The 16228-nt window shown below is 46.1% G+C and overlaps 1 protein-coding gene across 1 annotated transcript; it reads left to right on the top strand.

Annotated features, from left to right (window-relative positions):
* The first annotated feature begins 280 nt into the window (after positions 1-280).
* On the top strand, positions 281-14037 carry ATP6V1H (ATPase H+ transporting V1 subunit H). Its single transcript, XM_061549361.1, has 15 exons — positions 281-388; positions 1741-1845; positions 3296-3395; positions 3904-3993; positions 4247-4360; positions 5275-5379; positions 5966-6013; positions 6463-6560; positions 7029-7221; positions 7788-7856; positions 8599-8708; positions 9236-9361; positions 9749-9850; positions 11002-11115; positions 12075-14037. Exons 2-15 carry the CDS (start codon positions 1745-1747, stop codon positions 12130-12132), a joined length of 1428 nt encoding a protein of 475 aa, XP_061405345.1. The 5' UTR covers positions 281-388; positions 1741-1744; the 3' UTR covers positions 12133-14037.
* Positions 14038-16228: the final 2191 nt, after the last annotated feature.

Here is a 16228-nt window from a genome sequence, read left to right as displayed (position 1 = left end):
GACTCTGAACCCCAAGACTCCTAACACGACCTTAGTCTGCCCCTATGAGTCTCACCACAGACTCTGAACCCCAAGACTCCTAACACGACCTTAGTCTGCCCCTATGAAGCTCACCACAGACTCTGAACCCCAAGACTCCTAACACGACCTTAGTCTGTCCCTATGAGTCTCACCACAGACTCTGAACCCCAAGGCTCCTAACACCACCTTAGTCTGCCCCTATGAGTCTCACCACAGACTCTGACCCCCAAGGCTCCTAACACCACCTCAGTCTGCCCCTATGAGTCTCACTGCAGACTCTGAACCCTAAGGACCCTGCGCGTGACGTCACCGTCACCTGACCGCCCGTGATCTCCGCAAGCTCCGTGTGGAGCGACGGGAAGTCGAGGTGAGGTTTTTCGTCTTAAATTGATATAAATTAAACAATTCAGTGAGCGCCGTCGTATCAGTTTTACCCTCACAATCACCCAGCGGCTCGTGTCGCGTCGTTTAATTTCACCGTCAAACATTTATATTTTTTGTTAACCCCTCGACGACTCCCGGCCCGCTTGGTCATTTGGTTAGCGGGCGAATGGTGCGCTGAGGCGGCCGGGGTAACAAGTCGAGGCCGATGGTGACTCCCGCGGTGTAGGCCGCAGTCGTCGGTCTGCGTGGTGACTCTTTACATGAATCGTTCTTATCCGTTTTACATTCCTGTGTGAACACACTGCCGTGTCAGTCATGGGAGTTGTCTTGACCATTAATGCACCACGCTGGTCAATGCCGGTTTCTCACGACGGGGGTAAGTTGCCTGAACCGCGCCAGATATCGCTAACCGCCGCCGATATCAACAGTGACCAGCAATCGAACTCCGTGATCGCCACCGGGTTCACGACTAATTCGCAATACATTCGTCAATAGTGCGGGTTCATAGCGCAGCGTACTATGGCCACCGCTCCCCGGACCTATAATGAACACCGTACAGTGACCAAGAAACAGTGATGATGCATGACCCGCCCAGAGATTGGATTTTACCAAGATTCGGGGTCACAATTCCATGAACCCCCCCCCCCCCTGCAGTTTCGTCTCAATTTTATAATCTCATTTGTGTTTATCAATGTTTTGGCTTCTTCTTGGTTGTTTCGGTAAAGTCACGTAAAAGGGAAATGATAAAATAATAAAAATAAAACAATAAAATAATTCTCACGACGTTTCGGCCACAACGCAAGCAGCCGTCCTCAGGTGAAGAACAGGTCTGTCGGAAAGACAGCGTCTGAATTCAGATGCTGTCTTTCCGACAGACAGATGAATCCCTGTAGTCACGAAAGCTTTAAATCGAAATGTTTTGGCTTGTTGGTACAAATTGTTTTGCCCACCATCATGAAAGTCCATTAGCAAAAATGTACAACTGCACAGAATATACACGAACTGTACTTTCCATGTACCGTACATGCATAGCCCCCTTTGTCAATACTGTACACTGCTGGATGAGAGCCTCCACACACCGTGTAGGCTGTGGGGGTTATTTGACAACACTTAATTTACATAAACAGCAAGTAATCGATTACAATCATACGATTAATGCAATACCTGTGTCGTGTGGGTTTTCATAGTTGCACTATATAGCTCTAATGTGTTTTATGTTCCTGAATAAGCTTCCAGCACGCGTAGCAGAACGTCGGACATGTGGGTGTGCGTGTGTATTAACTAACAACACTTGCCCCAACAGTCTATTCATGTGAACCTCTGTCTTTGTTGAAGCACCATGGATCGCCATGAAGTAACCGAGTTCGTCCCCACCAACATCGTGGCGGCAAAGGCAGCAGAGGTTCGCTCATCCAGCGTCAACTGGCAGTCTTACCTCCAGTGAGTGATACATCCAGACCCGTGGCGTTACACCGGGCAATTCTGACAATGATAAGCTTTCACGTATGCATGTATGTTGAAACTTCTTTTGCACCGTACGTAACCAACCATGCTAATCAGAGGTGCGAGGGAAGGGCAACATAATAAACACAAAAAGTAGTTCTAAAGAGATTCGTTTTTATTAGTCATGCTCTATCCACTGCTCCACGAAAGGCTCCCCATTAGCCATGCTTTATCCACTGGTGCATGAAGGGCTGCCCAAGCTCTTATCCCACAAGGTCTTGTGATGCGACAATCCAACGTGGTCTTATACATGAGCTGGTATACCCATGTTTGGCATACTCATATTTGCTTATACTCGCATATTCATATGTACATATTCAATGTACATACATATCCTGCCACTTCATCACCAGTATCGTCCAATGGCCATCCCTAATAATGATGTATCCTGCCCAAGCCCATTGAATCTTATTACTTGTGAATGATGTCTTTAATTTGCATTTGTCTTCTGATCCATGTGTTCCTCTAGGAATAACACTCAGGGATAGATTAGTCTTTTCGATTATATCAAATAATATTCTCTATAGCCAGGTGAGGGCTTGTCTTTTTCAAGGAAAATCTGTCAAATAAGTACAAACATAACACTTCTAAATCACAACGATTTAAGCACAGCAAATGAATTAAAATATAGCAATGTCAATACATAATTATAATGTCAAACTGGTAAAATAGAAAAGAAGATTAAAGTAAAATGAAAGAAATTACATTTTGAGTGCAATTCCGGTGTTCAACATCAAATTATTATTGCGAGCAGAATATTAAAACAATCATGTGCATAGAAATAACAACACAGCATATATGGAAGATGCATGTCTAGATGTGAACATTGATAAACGTGTAATAAAAAAAACACCTACATTCATAAACTACATGAGTCTCAATAGACAATAAAATGTGGTGGAGATGTGTGGCGCAGTGGCTGGTGCACCGTTCTATGGACCCAGTGACCTGAGTTCAATTCACAGTCACAGTTAACATCAGTGGCAAGTGATATCTCAACCGGTCCTGGTCAACTCCCCCTTCACAAACCCACCCTGACCGGCATGTGGTTAAGTATGATCATACAACCCCCATGAGCAGTGTGCTGTGGGGAGCCCTTCATCCAATATTGCATTGTCAAAGGGCTGTCCATAAGACATTGGCATTTAATGTGTAAGATAGTATCAAAATTGGAGCGTAAATTGCTGAGACTCAAAATCTCACCTGGAGTACTGCATACAACATAGGTGAATTTAAAAAAGATATAGATTTTTACCACACTTCAACGCAAGTACCATGAATGTAAGAATACATTTGAATCAAAGACTTCACCGATCATCGCTTGTGCATGGAAGGTTGGGGTTGCTGAAGGCGTACTGTGTCGCGTTGTGCCGTGCCACATTGGCAGGAGTCAGATGATCTCCCAGGATGACTGCGAGTTCATCAAGCGATTCGAGCGGATGCCCACCGCCCAGCGGCAGCACATTCTGGAGACGGAGGGCATACAGGTGCATACCCACACACGTGCAGTGACAGTGAGAGGCTGTGCGAATATGTATATATGTGTGTCCGTGTGGGTGTGGTTCTTGTGTGAGTTTGAGTATGTGAGGAGCAGAAGTGGTTAACACACTGTGCTATACACCTGACTCCCCAAGTTAGATTCCTGGCCATGGCTGACAACAGTGAAGAATATCTGAACCGGTCCTAGGCCTTCTTTAGGTTTACTCAGCTTGAACTGAATACTTGGTGTAGTGTGTAAACATCAGCATTGCGGAGACGAAGCTGGCCAGGTGTTGTGCTCTCCAGACCACCCCTCGTGTGCCGTGCCAACCTTAAAAGGTGCTCGCTAACAGAACATGACCGTGAAAAGCTTTGTTTGAAGTTTATTGAGTGCATGTGCACGTGCATATACCGGACTCTGCATTGACTGTGTCTACACGTGGGAATCAACCATGTCCCCAAGGGCATGTGGTCATTTCCCTGTGTGCTCGTGTCATGCCTGCTTTCCGTGTGCAGACAGCCAAGACGTTCCTGAATCTGATGTCGCAAATCTCGCGTGAGCAAACGGTGCAGCTGCTGCTCACCATGGTGGACGACATGCTGCAGGTGACCCCTCCACCACTTTTTCCATTCCTCTACGTTGATCGAGTGGTCAATTACTATTTTGGTTCAAGTGTGCCACTCATAGCTATGATTGTGTGGCAATGAAATGGTTAATTTGAAATTAATGCCGGTTACTTCAAGAGCATCATCCACTCAACTTGCTTGGGGATTACTTCTGTGGCCTTGCCACCATTGTGTTTTTCGCTGTTGTGGTGCAAACTATATTTTTATTTGCTCGTGACGTTGCATTCACTAGGAGGACCATAGCCGCGTGTCCATCTTCTTTGACCACGCCAGGCGTAACAAGTCCTCGGCCTGGTCCTACTTCCTCCCCATGCTCAACCGCCAGGACCAGTTCACCGTTCACCAGGTGCGCACTCTTGGGCGTCGTCAGAATGGATGTCGCCATGTTATTACTTGTTATACAAGTGATTTGAATCTTCTCCCCATTATTATGTAAGCACACGGGCTTTTTTCTTAATGCACTGCTGGATGAGGGCCTCCCCACGCCGTGCGTGTCATGCCAGTTGTTTGACTGTAGTTTACCACGCCAGTCAGTACGGGTTGATGATTGTGGGCGACATAGATGTAGGAGCATAGACGTACAGTACAATGATGGATTTTGCAACACTGCCCTCTAATGCCCACTTCTTGGCTCACAGCAGCTTCTAACACCAGTTGTATGTGCGGTGGCCACCCATCAAAGCACTATCTAGGCCAGGGGTCGGCAACCTACGGCTCCGGAGCCGCATGCGGCTCTTTACGGGCTGCTTCTTGACGATGAGTACGTATGTACTCAGATGCATTGCGGCTCTTGAAATACTGAATTTTGTACCGAATTGGAAAGAAATGGCTCTTCTAGGTTATTTTGGTTGCCGACCCCTGATCTAGGCTAAGCTATGAGGGCTCACGAGATCGGGTAAATTCTGGGTGATGTGGTCAAAAGGCGATGGAGCAACTAGAGCCCTTTGTCAATCAACTGCTACATGAAGGCCTCTGCACACTGTGTCAGTCACGGGGGTTATTTAACCAAACTTCACCACGCTGGTCAGTATGGGTTGGTGAAGCTAACCCACCATCGCACTGCAGTACACTGATCAATGCAGGCTCTACAGACTTACACAGCACCATTTGCAGCTAGGCACATGCTTCACCAACCTAAATAATATAATTAATTTAGTTAATTGGCGAGTGTATTTTGGCTTTGCCCTCGCTGGGGATTATCACGCTCTGTTGCCACATTGGAGTGCGTGCGCGTGCTCACCTGTGTGGACGCATGCGCAGGCTGCGCGGATCATTGCGAAGCTGGCGGCGTGGGGCAAGGAGCTGATGGAGGGGAGTGACCTGACCTACTACTTCAACTGGCTCAAGACACAGCTTGGCTCACAGGTGCCACACATACATGGACATAGGACTCGTATGATTACTTGTTACAAACAAAAACATAAAGGGCTACAAATATGCAATGGGCACCATCGTGGTGAGATGTTAACTACCTTGCCTGGTATACAGGAGGCCGTGGGTGTGATCCCGACCCTGATGTCCGTATATTTTGAGTTTGCATGTTCTCCCCGTGGTCATATGGATATTTCTCCGGGTCCGTTGGTTTTTTCCTCCACATTTAGAAACACGTGTTTAGAGCATTTTGCTGCTATAAATATCCACATGATAAGCCACTTCGTTGAGCTATCATTTGTGGCCAGGTCACTTCTGAAAAAGAGCTATGTAGATCAGTGGGCCTTACCTAGTAAAATAAAAAATAGTTAATAGTTTAAAGGAGTACCAATGTTCACCAATATTCCGAAATATATATTTGTTCCTAGGGGGAACAAATATTCTGGGGGAAAAAAACATGAATTAACTGGCACTGGCTGCACACGAACGCCTGACCGCCTTTGTCTTAAACACAGTTGTGACGCTTCTGAGTTGCTGACCCACACTATCGCTCCCTCTGTGTAATGTGTGTAATGTGTAGAAAAATCGCCCAGGTGGACAAGACGGTGGCCACGTCTCACCGACCGAGGTACGTCCGCTCCAGCAGAACCGTGCAAAACACGAGACGCCACAGGGAAATGACGGCACGGTGCCTCTCACTGAAGGTTACCATGTGAGAGTTTATAGTAGATTCCCGACACATGCGTTAAATGTGGTCGAATTAATTTGAGAGCTTCAAATGAAAATAAACTAAATAGGCGAGTTGAAAGGTTCCATAGCAACAACAAAAATGATTTTCAAATCAGTCAGATGCTCCGTCATTGCAGTGAAGTTGTAGTGAAGGCTTTGCATAGTGATTTAGAAATGTATACAATTTAAGAAACCAGCAGCAACCCAGCCCACGTTTGGGGTGAATTTATATTTTTCTAAACCACTGTCGTTAACGGATCTGCATTCCACAAGTGACTTAAACATCACAAGTCTTTGCCCACCACTACCAAGTCACTGACATTTCTGTCGCCGTTATGGCTTGTGCAGAACTCGCAGTACCTGCAGTGCTCGGCCGGATGCCTGCAGCTCATGCTCAGGGTGAACGAGTATCGCTTCGCCTGGGTGGAGATGGACGGTGTCAGCTGGTGAGTGATGCTTCTTCACACACACTCCAATGGCACGAAGACAAAGACCCTCCATATAGCCGAAATAGGTTGTTTGGGCAAGTGCTGTTATTGGGCACCTATGTGGAGGCTGGCGGCACATGAGGGAGTGGTGTGACCACCACCACTATGTCCGGTACTCATTTAAAAAGCTGAATCAACAATGGGTAGGCATATGATTAGTTCAGATATTTGCTACTGTTTGTTAGCCACGACCAGGAATTGAATTTGAGTCGCTGGGTTCTTAGTGCATCGCGCTAACTACTCCACTACTGTACTCACACACGCACACCGAGACACACAGGAACACACAAAGAGAAAGACACACGAACCAGTGGCAATGCACACACACACACTCACACCGACCACATGCTCAAACAAACACATAGACTCCACTGCGTATCTCTCACCATGCCTCTCTTTCCGCTGTGTGTGTGTGTGCTTCCACAGTGTAATGTCGGTCCTGCACACCAAGTGTGGCTTCCAGCTGCAGTACCAGATGATCTTCTGTCTCTGGCTGCTCACGTTCAGCCCGCAGATGTGCGAGAGCATACGTCGCTATAACATGGTCACCACGCTGTCCGACATTCTGCAGGAGTCAGTCAAGGAGAAGGTCACCCGCATCATCCTTGCCACCTTCCGTGTATGTCTGGTTCTCTCGCTCGCTCGCACACACACACTCACTCGTGCACAAAGCCAAACGTCGTTAACTTGTAAACAGCACTTGCCCCAACATGCATACGCACACACACATGTACAATCTTGTGCACATACTAGAAAATGTAGCATGCAGTAGTAAATCCACATACATGGGCAATTGCACATGAATGGATACACCCACAGTGAATATCCATGCACAGGTACACTCACACGCACACATGCACATGCACCCGCTGGTACACACACGCAACCATGAGCACACGCGATGGTGGTGGTGGGGGACGGTCATGGCAACAGTGAGTGTTGTCATTGTGGAGGTGGTTATTTTTATGGAGGTGAGGGTTGCTATGGTGGTTGTGACGGTTGGCTACGTACGGTGTGAAAGAAATTCAACATACATACATACGCATGATGGGTGTTGTTTTATGTGTTGTGATGATGGTGAGATGGTGGTTTTGATTGTTGTGGTGGTTGTGATGGTGAGTGGTGTGATAAGTGTTGTTTTGATGAATGTAATGGTTGTTGTGGTGGTTGTTGTGTGTGGAACAGAATCTTCTGGAGAAGAGTGTGGAGCGTGAGAGTCGGCAGGAGTACGCTCTTGCCATGATCCAGGGAAAGGTGAGCTGAACCTTTGAGCTATGGCAGCACCGACTAAATACAGGTAGTCCCCGAGTTACGATGATCCGACTTACGATATTTTGATCTTACGATGGTGATAGCGATACGACAAAATTGTAAAATATTTTAAATTTCGCGCGGCAGGCAAACGCAGCAGCGTACAAGGTACGATACTGTACATTGGGACGCTGCCGGGATGTAGGCATCTCCCGCCTTGTGTGATGCCTCACTCTGACCAGCGGTCGACGGAGTTAAGTTGTCTCGGTGTTAGCGCGTGTATTTTTTTCTGTGTTTTTTGTGTTTCAAAGCATGTTAAAAGTTTTTTTTATAGCAGAGAGGATTGTTTCCTGAAAAAACTTTCTATTAGATTGCAGTTCATATAGGTAGGCTAAGTATTTACCTTGGTTTTTTTTTACTTTACATTTTACTGTACAATACAGTATTGTAATTAATAAATACATACAGTATAAATTATCACCATTCTTTAAGACTCCTGGGTAGGCTAGGCCATCTTCGATTTACGATATTTTTGACTTACGATGGAGTCGTCGTAACGCATCTCTATCGTAAGTAGAGGACTACCTGTACAGCGTCCTGTTAAATCGTACCAACTTAGACTGAATACCACCAAATAGTCATACATCATGGAAACTGTCAGTGATTTGAAGACGGATGATGATGATGAATCAATTCATTGTTGCACCTTGACTTCTGTTATCATCGTCATTGAACCGTGCCGCAGGTGCTGAAGCAGCTGGAGAACCTGGAGCAGCAGAAATACGACGATGAGGATATCTCGGAAGACATCCGCTTTCTGCTCGACAAACTCGGAGAGAGCGTGCAGGACCTCAGGTGCACACGCGGTTCAAACAAAACGGGCTCCCGGGATGCGTGTGCAAGCATGGGTGTGTGTGTTTGTGTGAGTGCGACCGGGTGTAGTTCTGATCACACCACCTCATGTGCCGTGTTAATAGGTGATTGCGAACTGCCCTTGCCCTAGCAGCCTGTATTGGCTATATGGGAGATCTTGTACATCTGTGTGCACCTAATAGGAGCTCCCTAATGTAGTCTGTTAAAGACTACACGGGGCATTTTTGTCTCTGTTCAACAGGGCCAGCAATGGATCTCCATACACAGGTATAGTGTCCTGTGAGCTCTGGTGATCTAAGGTCATGGGTTCAATTAGCTCGCGATATCTGCACCAGTCCTAGGTCGACTCGGCTTTAAAATGAGTATTGGGGAGACAAAGGTGGCCAGGCGTGGTGTCTATCGCACCACCTCATGTGTTGTTCAGAGGTTTAATTAGCAGCGATAGTCTGGAAGGCTCAATGGAGGATTCTTATTTTTATCTTTTGTGTACTTATATATTTGCATTGCAGTTCATTTGACGAGTACAGCTCGGAGCTGAAGTCTGGCCGGCTGGAGTGGAGCCCCGTGCACAAGTCTGAGAAGTTCTGGCGTGAAAACGCGGCACGACTCAACGAGAAGAACTGCGAGTTGCTCAAGTGAGTCTCACCCTTTCTGTGTTTGAGGTGCTTTCCGTGTGTGTATGTGTCTGTGTGTATAGCACTTCGCGTGGTATAGCAGTTAGCACGCTGTCCTGCGGATCCGGCAACCCGAGTTAGATTCCTGCTCACAGCCAACACCAGTGACGAATATCTAAACCGGTCCTGGGCCTCCTCTAGGTCGATTCGGCTTCTAATGAGTACCTGGTGTGGTGTGTAAACATCGCCACTGGGGAGACAAAGTCGGCCGGGCGTGGTGCTGGCCATCCACCCCCTCGTGTGCCGAGCCGGCCTTCGTAGGTGCTCACTTAACAGCACTTGCCCCAACTGTTTGCGAAGGATATACTGGGGGATCTTTATCTTTGCTTTTTGTGCTTGGTTTTTCAGGATTCTGACACGTCTGCTCGAGCGCTCCGAGGAGCCTCAGATCCTGGCCGTGGCAGCGCACGACGTGGGGGAGTACGTGCGGCACTATCCCCGTGGAAAACGGTACTCGCTCGCTCGTCGCAGCCCAGCGCGCCCATACACCAACATCATCTACACACTGCGTTATGTTGGGGTGGCTCCGGATTATGGTTAGATGGATGCCGTCTTGTCAATAGCATCTCTTTTTCATGGTACAACCGAGCTGCGCCAGGGCCATGCCAAGCCAGCCTCGTGCGGTTCAGGAGGCGCCAGGTTGTTTTTCCGCCCCAGAAGCGCGGCGGTGGCAAGATGTTAACTTCCTTGCTTGGTATGCAGGAGGGTCGTGGGTTTGATCCCGACCCTTGACACCTGTTTATTTGTAGTTTGCATGTCTCTCTCCCCTTGGTCGCGTGGATTTTTCTCCGGGTCCTCCAGTTTTTCCCTCAACATTTTGAAACATGCTTTTAGAGAATTTGGCTGCTATACATTTATAGGTGGTAAGACACCTGGTTGTGTTATCATTTGTGGCCAAGTTGCTTCTGAAAAATAGCTATTTATCTCAGTGGGGCATACCTGGTAAAATAAAATAGGTTAGTTTTATAGAAGCGGAACTGTGCCGCTGACGTCATATGCAATGAATATGTCAATAACTCCATCCACCCCTGGGTCTGCTTGACCCAGAGCCAGATTCAGATGTCCTGTGAGGCCATCGTATCATGGTTTAGTTCTGGTTCGGCTTCGCAAATATCCATAACGTGAAGGTCCCCCGCTGGCTTGGCTTGGATGTGGTAGTCGAAAAGGAGTACAGATAGTCCCCGACTTACGATGGAGATGCGTTACGACGACCCCATCGTAAGTCGAAAATATCGTAAGTCGAAAATGGCCTAGCCTACCCAGGAATCTTAAAGAATGGTGATAATTTAGCAAAACAGAGCAATTTACAGTACCGTACTGTATAAACTATATGCGTACAGTACATCCCGGCAGCGTCCCAATGTACAGTATCGTACCTCGTACGCTGCTGCGTTTGCCTGCCGCGCGAAATGTAAAATATTTAACAATTTTGTCATCGCTATCACCATCTTAAGATCGAAATATCATAAATCGTACCATCGTAACTCGGGGACGACCTGTATAGGTGTCTCTAGTGAGCAGTCTGGCTCTTGGTGCTGATGCTGACCCTACGTAGTGAACACGTAAATATACCTCTACGTTGTGTGTTTGTATTTTTTCAGAATTATAGAGCAGCTGGGTGGTAAGACCCTGGTGATGAACCACATGCACCACGAGGACCAGCACGTGCGCTACAACGCCCTGCTCGCCGTGCAGAAGCTCATGGTTCACAACTGGTGGGGCCCTCAGTGCACACGCACACTGCACATTCACGTGAGCTATGGGCTTTTACACTGACAGGAGCATCAGGTGGACACAAGTGTCACGATATTAATGTCGTCATTAAATCGCCATTTAAACCAGGTGAGAGTTTATTGAGACCAAGCGTTTTTAACGGACACCTGCATAACACCAATATAATATTTCACTCATTAATTGTACAACACTCATTAATTGGCTGAAAACATCTTTATATTAGAGGAACGCAGAGCTTGGGTAATTGTTGGTGCCAGCCCACTGCCTGGCAGCCTTCCAGCTCATCTGTGGTTCCTCAGTGATTGTGAGATTCACTTTGCATGAACGACGCTATATAAATCTAAAAATTAATATTTACATTTGCAATCCACCGTTGGATTTGCAATCCACGCAATACGGGTCACAAGTGTTATTGATCGAACTTCACCACACTGTTCAGTGCACGTTGGTGAAGGCAGGGAGTATAGATGCGTGAGCATGTAGAATGTTGCTATTCAGTCCTGTAATTATTTAGTGTTGTGGTAAATGTAGCAAAGTGGGTGAAGAGGTCATGTGAACCCATTACATGCAACACTTATGGATCGAACAAAAATATAAATGCTTACACACGCAATTCGATTTGTGTGTGTCGTGAGCTGAAGCATCGATATTAAGAAAAGTGTCCTTGCCTTGTTTTAACCTTATTGACTACAATTTCATTCCTCTAGCCTTAATTTTTTATGGGGGCATTCAAAACGGGTATAAATCAAACTTGGTAAGGTGCAGGTACAATTCATATCAGTTTGAGAGCGAGAGCACCATCTGCAGCCTAGCTCAACAATTTGTCATGAGTTGCCAGCCATTCTCTACGGTTGGATGCATCCCAAAGTTGTTGTGACTTGCGGTGTTGACTACATCATTGTTGTTTTTGCTACCTTCCCTCCTGTCTCTTGCACCCTAGGGAATATCTCGGAAAGCAGCTCAAGTCCGAGGAGGCGACTGGACAGACCAGAGGCTAAATGACAGCACAACTGTGCACCTAACACTCCACAAATCCAGCAGGCATACTCATTCACTCAACTGTAGGCGGATGCACACTCACAAGAACACACATGCACATACACACAAGACAGTTTTTTTAATTTTTGGCCTGGATAGGCTTGTTGATAAGCAGTTATTAAGGTGAGGATGGCACATGAATGAGTAGGTGGTGAAAGCTGGTAAAATTACCCCCTGGCCGCCTTTGTTTTTCCTATGCTGATATTCATGACCGCACTGCCAACACACCAGGCACTGTATAGGAGGGGTTGATGTGGAGGCCTAGGCTAGGTGGTGATGGTAACACGGTTTGGCACTGACTGCAGACCATCATGTCACTACTGCACAACACACACCCATAAGGCACAAATATGTACAACATCAATAATCAACTCGGACACAAGTACACACACAGGCAGACATGCAGCCCATAGAGAAACTCTGACATGCTTACACATACAACACAAGTAAAAATACATTTCGTTTTATGTTGAGCTATTGCTAATATTCCAATATAATTATCGAATTTATGTGATAATGATGCAGTCTTTTTGGACATTCTTGGATAGCTACTGACCATAAAATCAGGGTGTCCTTTTTACCATTGCTTCATTTGGCTAGACCTGACTGAAGATATTTAGTCAAGCTGAAACCTGTTTTTTATTTTGCCGTGTTTTTGTGGTATGTGGAGCAATTTATGATTTGGCTCAATCGAGCTGCCTGCAGCTCATTTGCAAAGGAACCCTTTCACTGTTTTAAGTTCACTAATGGTGCGTAAATCATTCTCACAAAGGAATTTAGTGTTGACTTGTACATCTTTCTTATACTTGTGCAATTATGGGATCATTAACATCAGATACCTCTTTTTTTCTCACTGTACAACTGAGCTGCGCCAGGGCTGTGCCAAGCCAGCCCGGCACGACTTGGGGGAGAGGCCAGAATTTTCCACTGTGGAACAGAGGTCGCAACCGGGTACCCGATACCCGTACCCTACCCGATACCCGGCTACCCGTACCCAGCCGGGTACGGGTACCCGTTTGCGACCCTGGTGCGGCCGGGTACGGGTAGACCGTGAGTCACTGGTGAGTAACTGTCACTCATTTCCCAACGTCTTGTCTCTTCTCGCAATCAGGTACCCGATACCCGTACCCTACCCGTACCCGGCTGGGTACGGGTAGGTTACGGGTACGGCCGGGTACGGGTACCCGTTTGCGACCCTGGTGCGGCCGGGTACGGGTAAGGAATCAAAACCCGTTTGCGACCTCTGCTGTGGAAGCAGAGCCGTGATGCCGATGATGTGTACACAATGAAAAAGTCGAGACGTGAAGGTGACGCGGCGACACGGTGTTGTTTATCTTTCTTGCAATGCACCGCCGTCACAATAAGCCACGAGCCCCAAACTCTGGCCCTCCTTGGCCTCCGAGCCCAGATTCAGATATGCGAGTGCAGCGCATCACGTTTTTGGTTCCAGCTCGTCACAGCAAATAGCCTGTGGAAAAACACCACCCATTTTTTGAAGGCCCAGCTCAGATGTTCCACTGGGAAAGGGGGGGGGGGGCTGGCTTAACCTCCCCACTGTACGACAACGCACTTTTTTCTCGATGTGCCCCGTAACATGAATGCTACTTGGGGGCAGCAACCAAGTCCACTGTAAGGAACTAGAGATATAATGTGTACTGTGGGAATTAAAATGTTGATGCTTAATGTAATGATCCTGAAACCGATTAACTGTAATTGTCACAGTGGTTGTGTGGTGTCAATATTTGTGTTTGTGCCACGTTTTGATGTTTAGAAAGTTTCTTCTCGGATGTGAGCCGATGCTAAAAAACACTCTAACCACATCAGTGAAAACTAATTGGGTTAATGAAAATAAATGTACAACTGTGTCCGTGCGTCTGTCTTCCTGTGCAAAATGCCAGTGTGAGATTGTGAAATCTATGCCATCGTTAATCTCGGTGATAGGATTGCTGTCGTGGTATAATGCTTGGCACACCTGGACCTGCAATCCAGAGATCGTGAGTTCTAACTCTTAGGATTTTTCAGTTAAAACAATGATGCAAATTTCGATTTAAAGCTTTCGTGACTGCAGGGATTCATCTTCTTGGTTTTTTCGGTAAAGTCACGTAGAAGGGAAATAAAATAATAAAAATAACAATTCTCACGACGTTTCGGCCACAACGCAAGGACGGTTGCTTGCGTTGTGGCCGAAACGTCGTGAAAATTATTTTATTATGTTTATTGTTTTATTATTTCATTATTTCCCTTCTACGTGACTTTACCGAAAAACCAAGAAGACAATGATGCAAGTTTCTTTAATCCTCACCACCTGCCCACCCAACGGTATAACTGCGTCGTAGGTCAATGAGTTGAGTGGCAAGTCGCGTGTGGTGGAGAACTACTGAGCAGGGTGGGAATGGTAGGTGGGTTAAAGTGTGGGCATTCCCCCTCTTCGAGGAGTCGTTCTGGCCGTGGTGGAAGAGTTGGACAAGTTACTCCGAGGAGAGCTCTCGAGCTCGCTGTAGAAGGAGGCCGTTCCGCCAACATTTGAGTGAACAAGCAGTTGCAGGGCTGCGCCTCCAGCTGCATGATGAAAGACTAAACTATTAAAGTCACGTAGAAGGGAAATAATAAAAATAAAACAAAATCATTCGGAAAGACGGACCTGTTCTTCGCCTGAGGACGGCTGCTTGCGTTGTGGCCGAAACGTGAGAATGATTTTGTTTTATTTTTATTATTTTATTATTTCCCTTCTACGTGACTTTACCGAAAGAACCAAGAAGATGAATCCCTGCAGTCACGAAAGCTTTAAATCGAAATTTAAACTATTAAACTTTAATTTTTATTGACCTACTAAGGCCCACTGAGCTATAAAGCGTTTTTTAAAAAAGCGACCTGGCCACAAATGATAGCTCAACGAAGTGGCTTATCAAGTGAAAATTAACACCATCCAGATAAATTCCGATTTAAAGCTTTCGTGACTGCAGTGATTCATATTCTTGGTTCTTTCGGTAAAGTCACGTAGAAGGAAAAGAATAAAATAATCAAAATAAAACAAAAAATATTTTACAGGATTGAAATTGATTGGTCCACACCCGAGACAGCTTTCTTTAGAGCCTAGTCTCACAGCTGTCTCGGGTGTGGACCAATCAATTTTAAGGCCAATGCATACATTATCAGAGTTGTGTTTTTTGTTTGCATTCCGACTGCAGGTATTGTGATCAATGCAAACATGACTCCTTGTAAAAAAAGTGTCAGTTTTGTTGCCAGATAAAAGGGTAAAAAACCAATTATATTTTCTACTGGCAAATTAGGTTCCAATGGTGTAAATGCTTCACCCCGAGCTCTCATACTCTGATGGTGCGTTGTCTTTGAGTTGTGCGCCTTTTGGCATCATCTGGTCCAACACCATGTGAGACTAGGCTCTAAGGAAAGCTGTCTCGGGTGTGGACCAATCAATTTTAAGGACAGTGCACATTATCAGAGTTGTGTTTTTTGTTTGCATTCCGACTGCAGGTATTGTGATAAATGCAAACATGACTCCTTGTAAAAAAGGTGTCAGTTTTGTTGCCAGATAAAAGGGTAAAAAACCAATTATCATATTTTCTACTGGCAAATGAGGTTCCAATTGTGTAAATTCTTACCCCGAACTCTCATACTCTGATGGTGCATTGTCCTTGAGTTGTGCGCCTTTTGGCGTCATCTGGTCCAACACCATGTGAGACTAGGCTCTAAGGAAAGCTGTCTCGGGTGTGGACCAATCAATTACAAGGACATTGCATACATTATCAGAGTTGTGTTTTTTGTTTGCATTCTGACTGCAGGTATTGTGATCAATGCAAACATGACTTCTTGTAAAAAAGGTTTCAGTTTTGTTGCCATATAAAAGGGTAAAAAACAATTATATTTTGTTACTGGTAAATGAGGTTCCAATGGTGTAATAGTTTAGTTCCATCATGCAGCTAGAGGCGCAGCCCTGCAATTGCTTGTTAGCAACGACTGTCACAACGTTAAGAGTGCCACAAATAGTCCCGGCGGAAGACTACAAAAACACACGGTAACATCACCCACAAGTTACCA

Source organism: Lethenteron reissneri, chromosome 10 (genome assembly GCF_015708825.2).
Source record: "Lethenteron reissneri isolate LAM-NWPU_2019-01 chromosome 10, ASM1570882v1, whole genome shotgun sequence".
In the NCBI taxonomy this organism is placed as follows: Eukaryota; Metazoa; Chordata; class Hyperoartia; order Petromyzontiformes; family Petromyzontidae; genus Lethenteron; species Lethenteron reissneri.
Note: the sequence above shows the minus strand (reverse complement) of the source record. Positions and strands in the feature narration are given on the sequence as shown.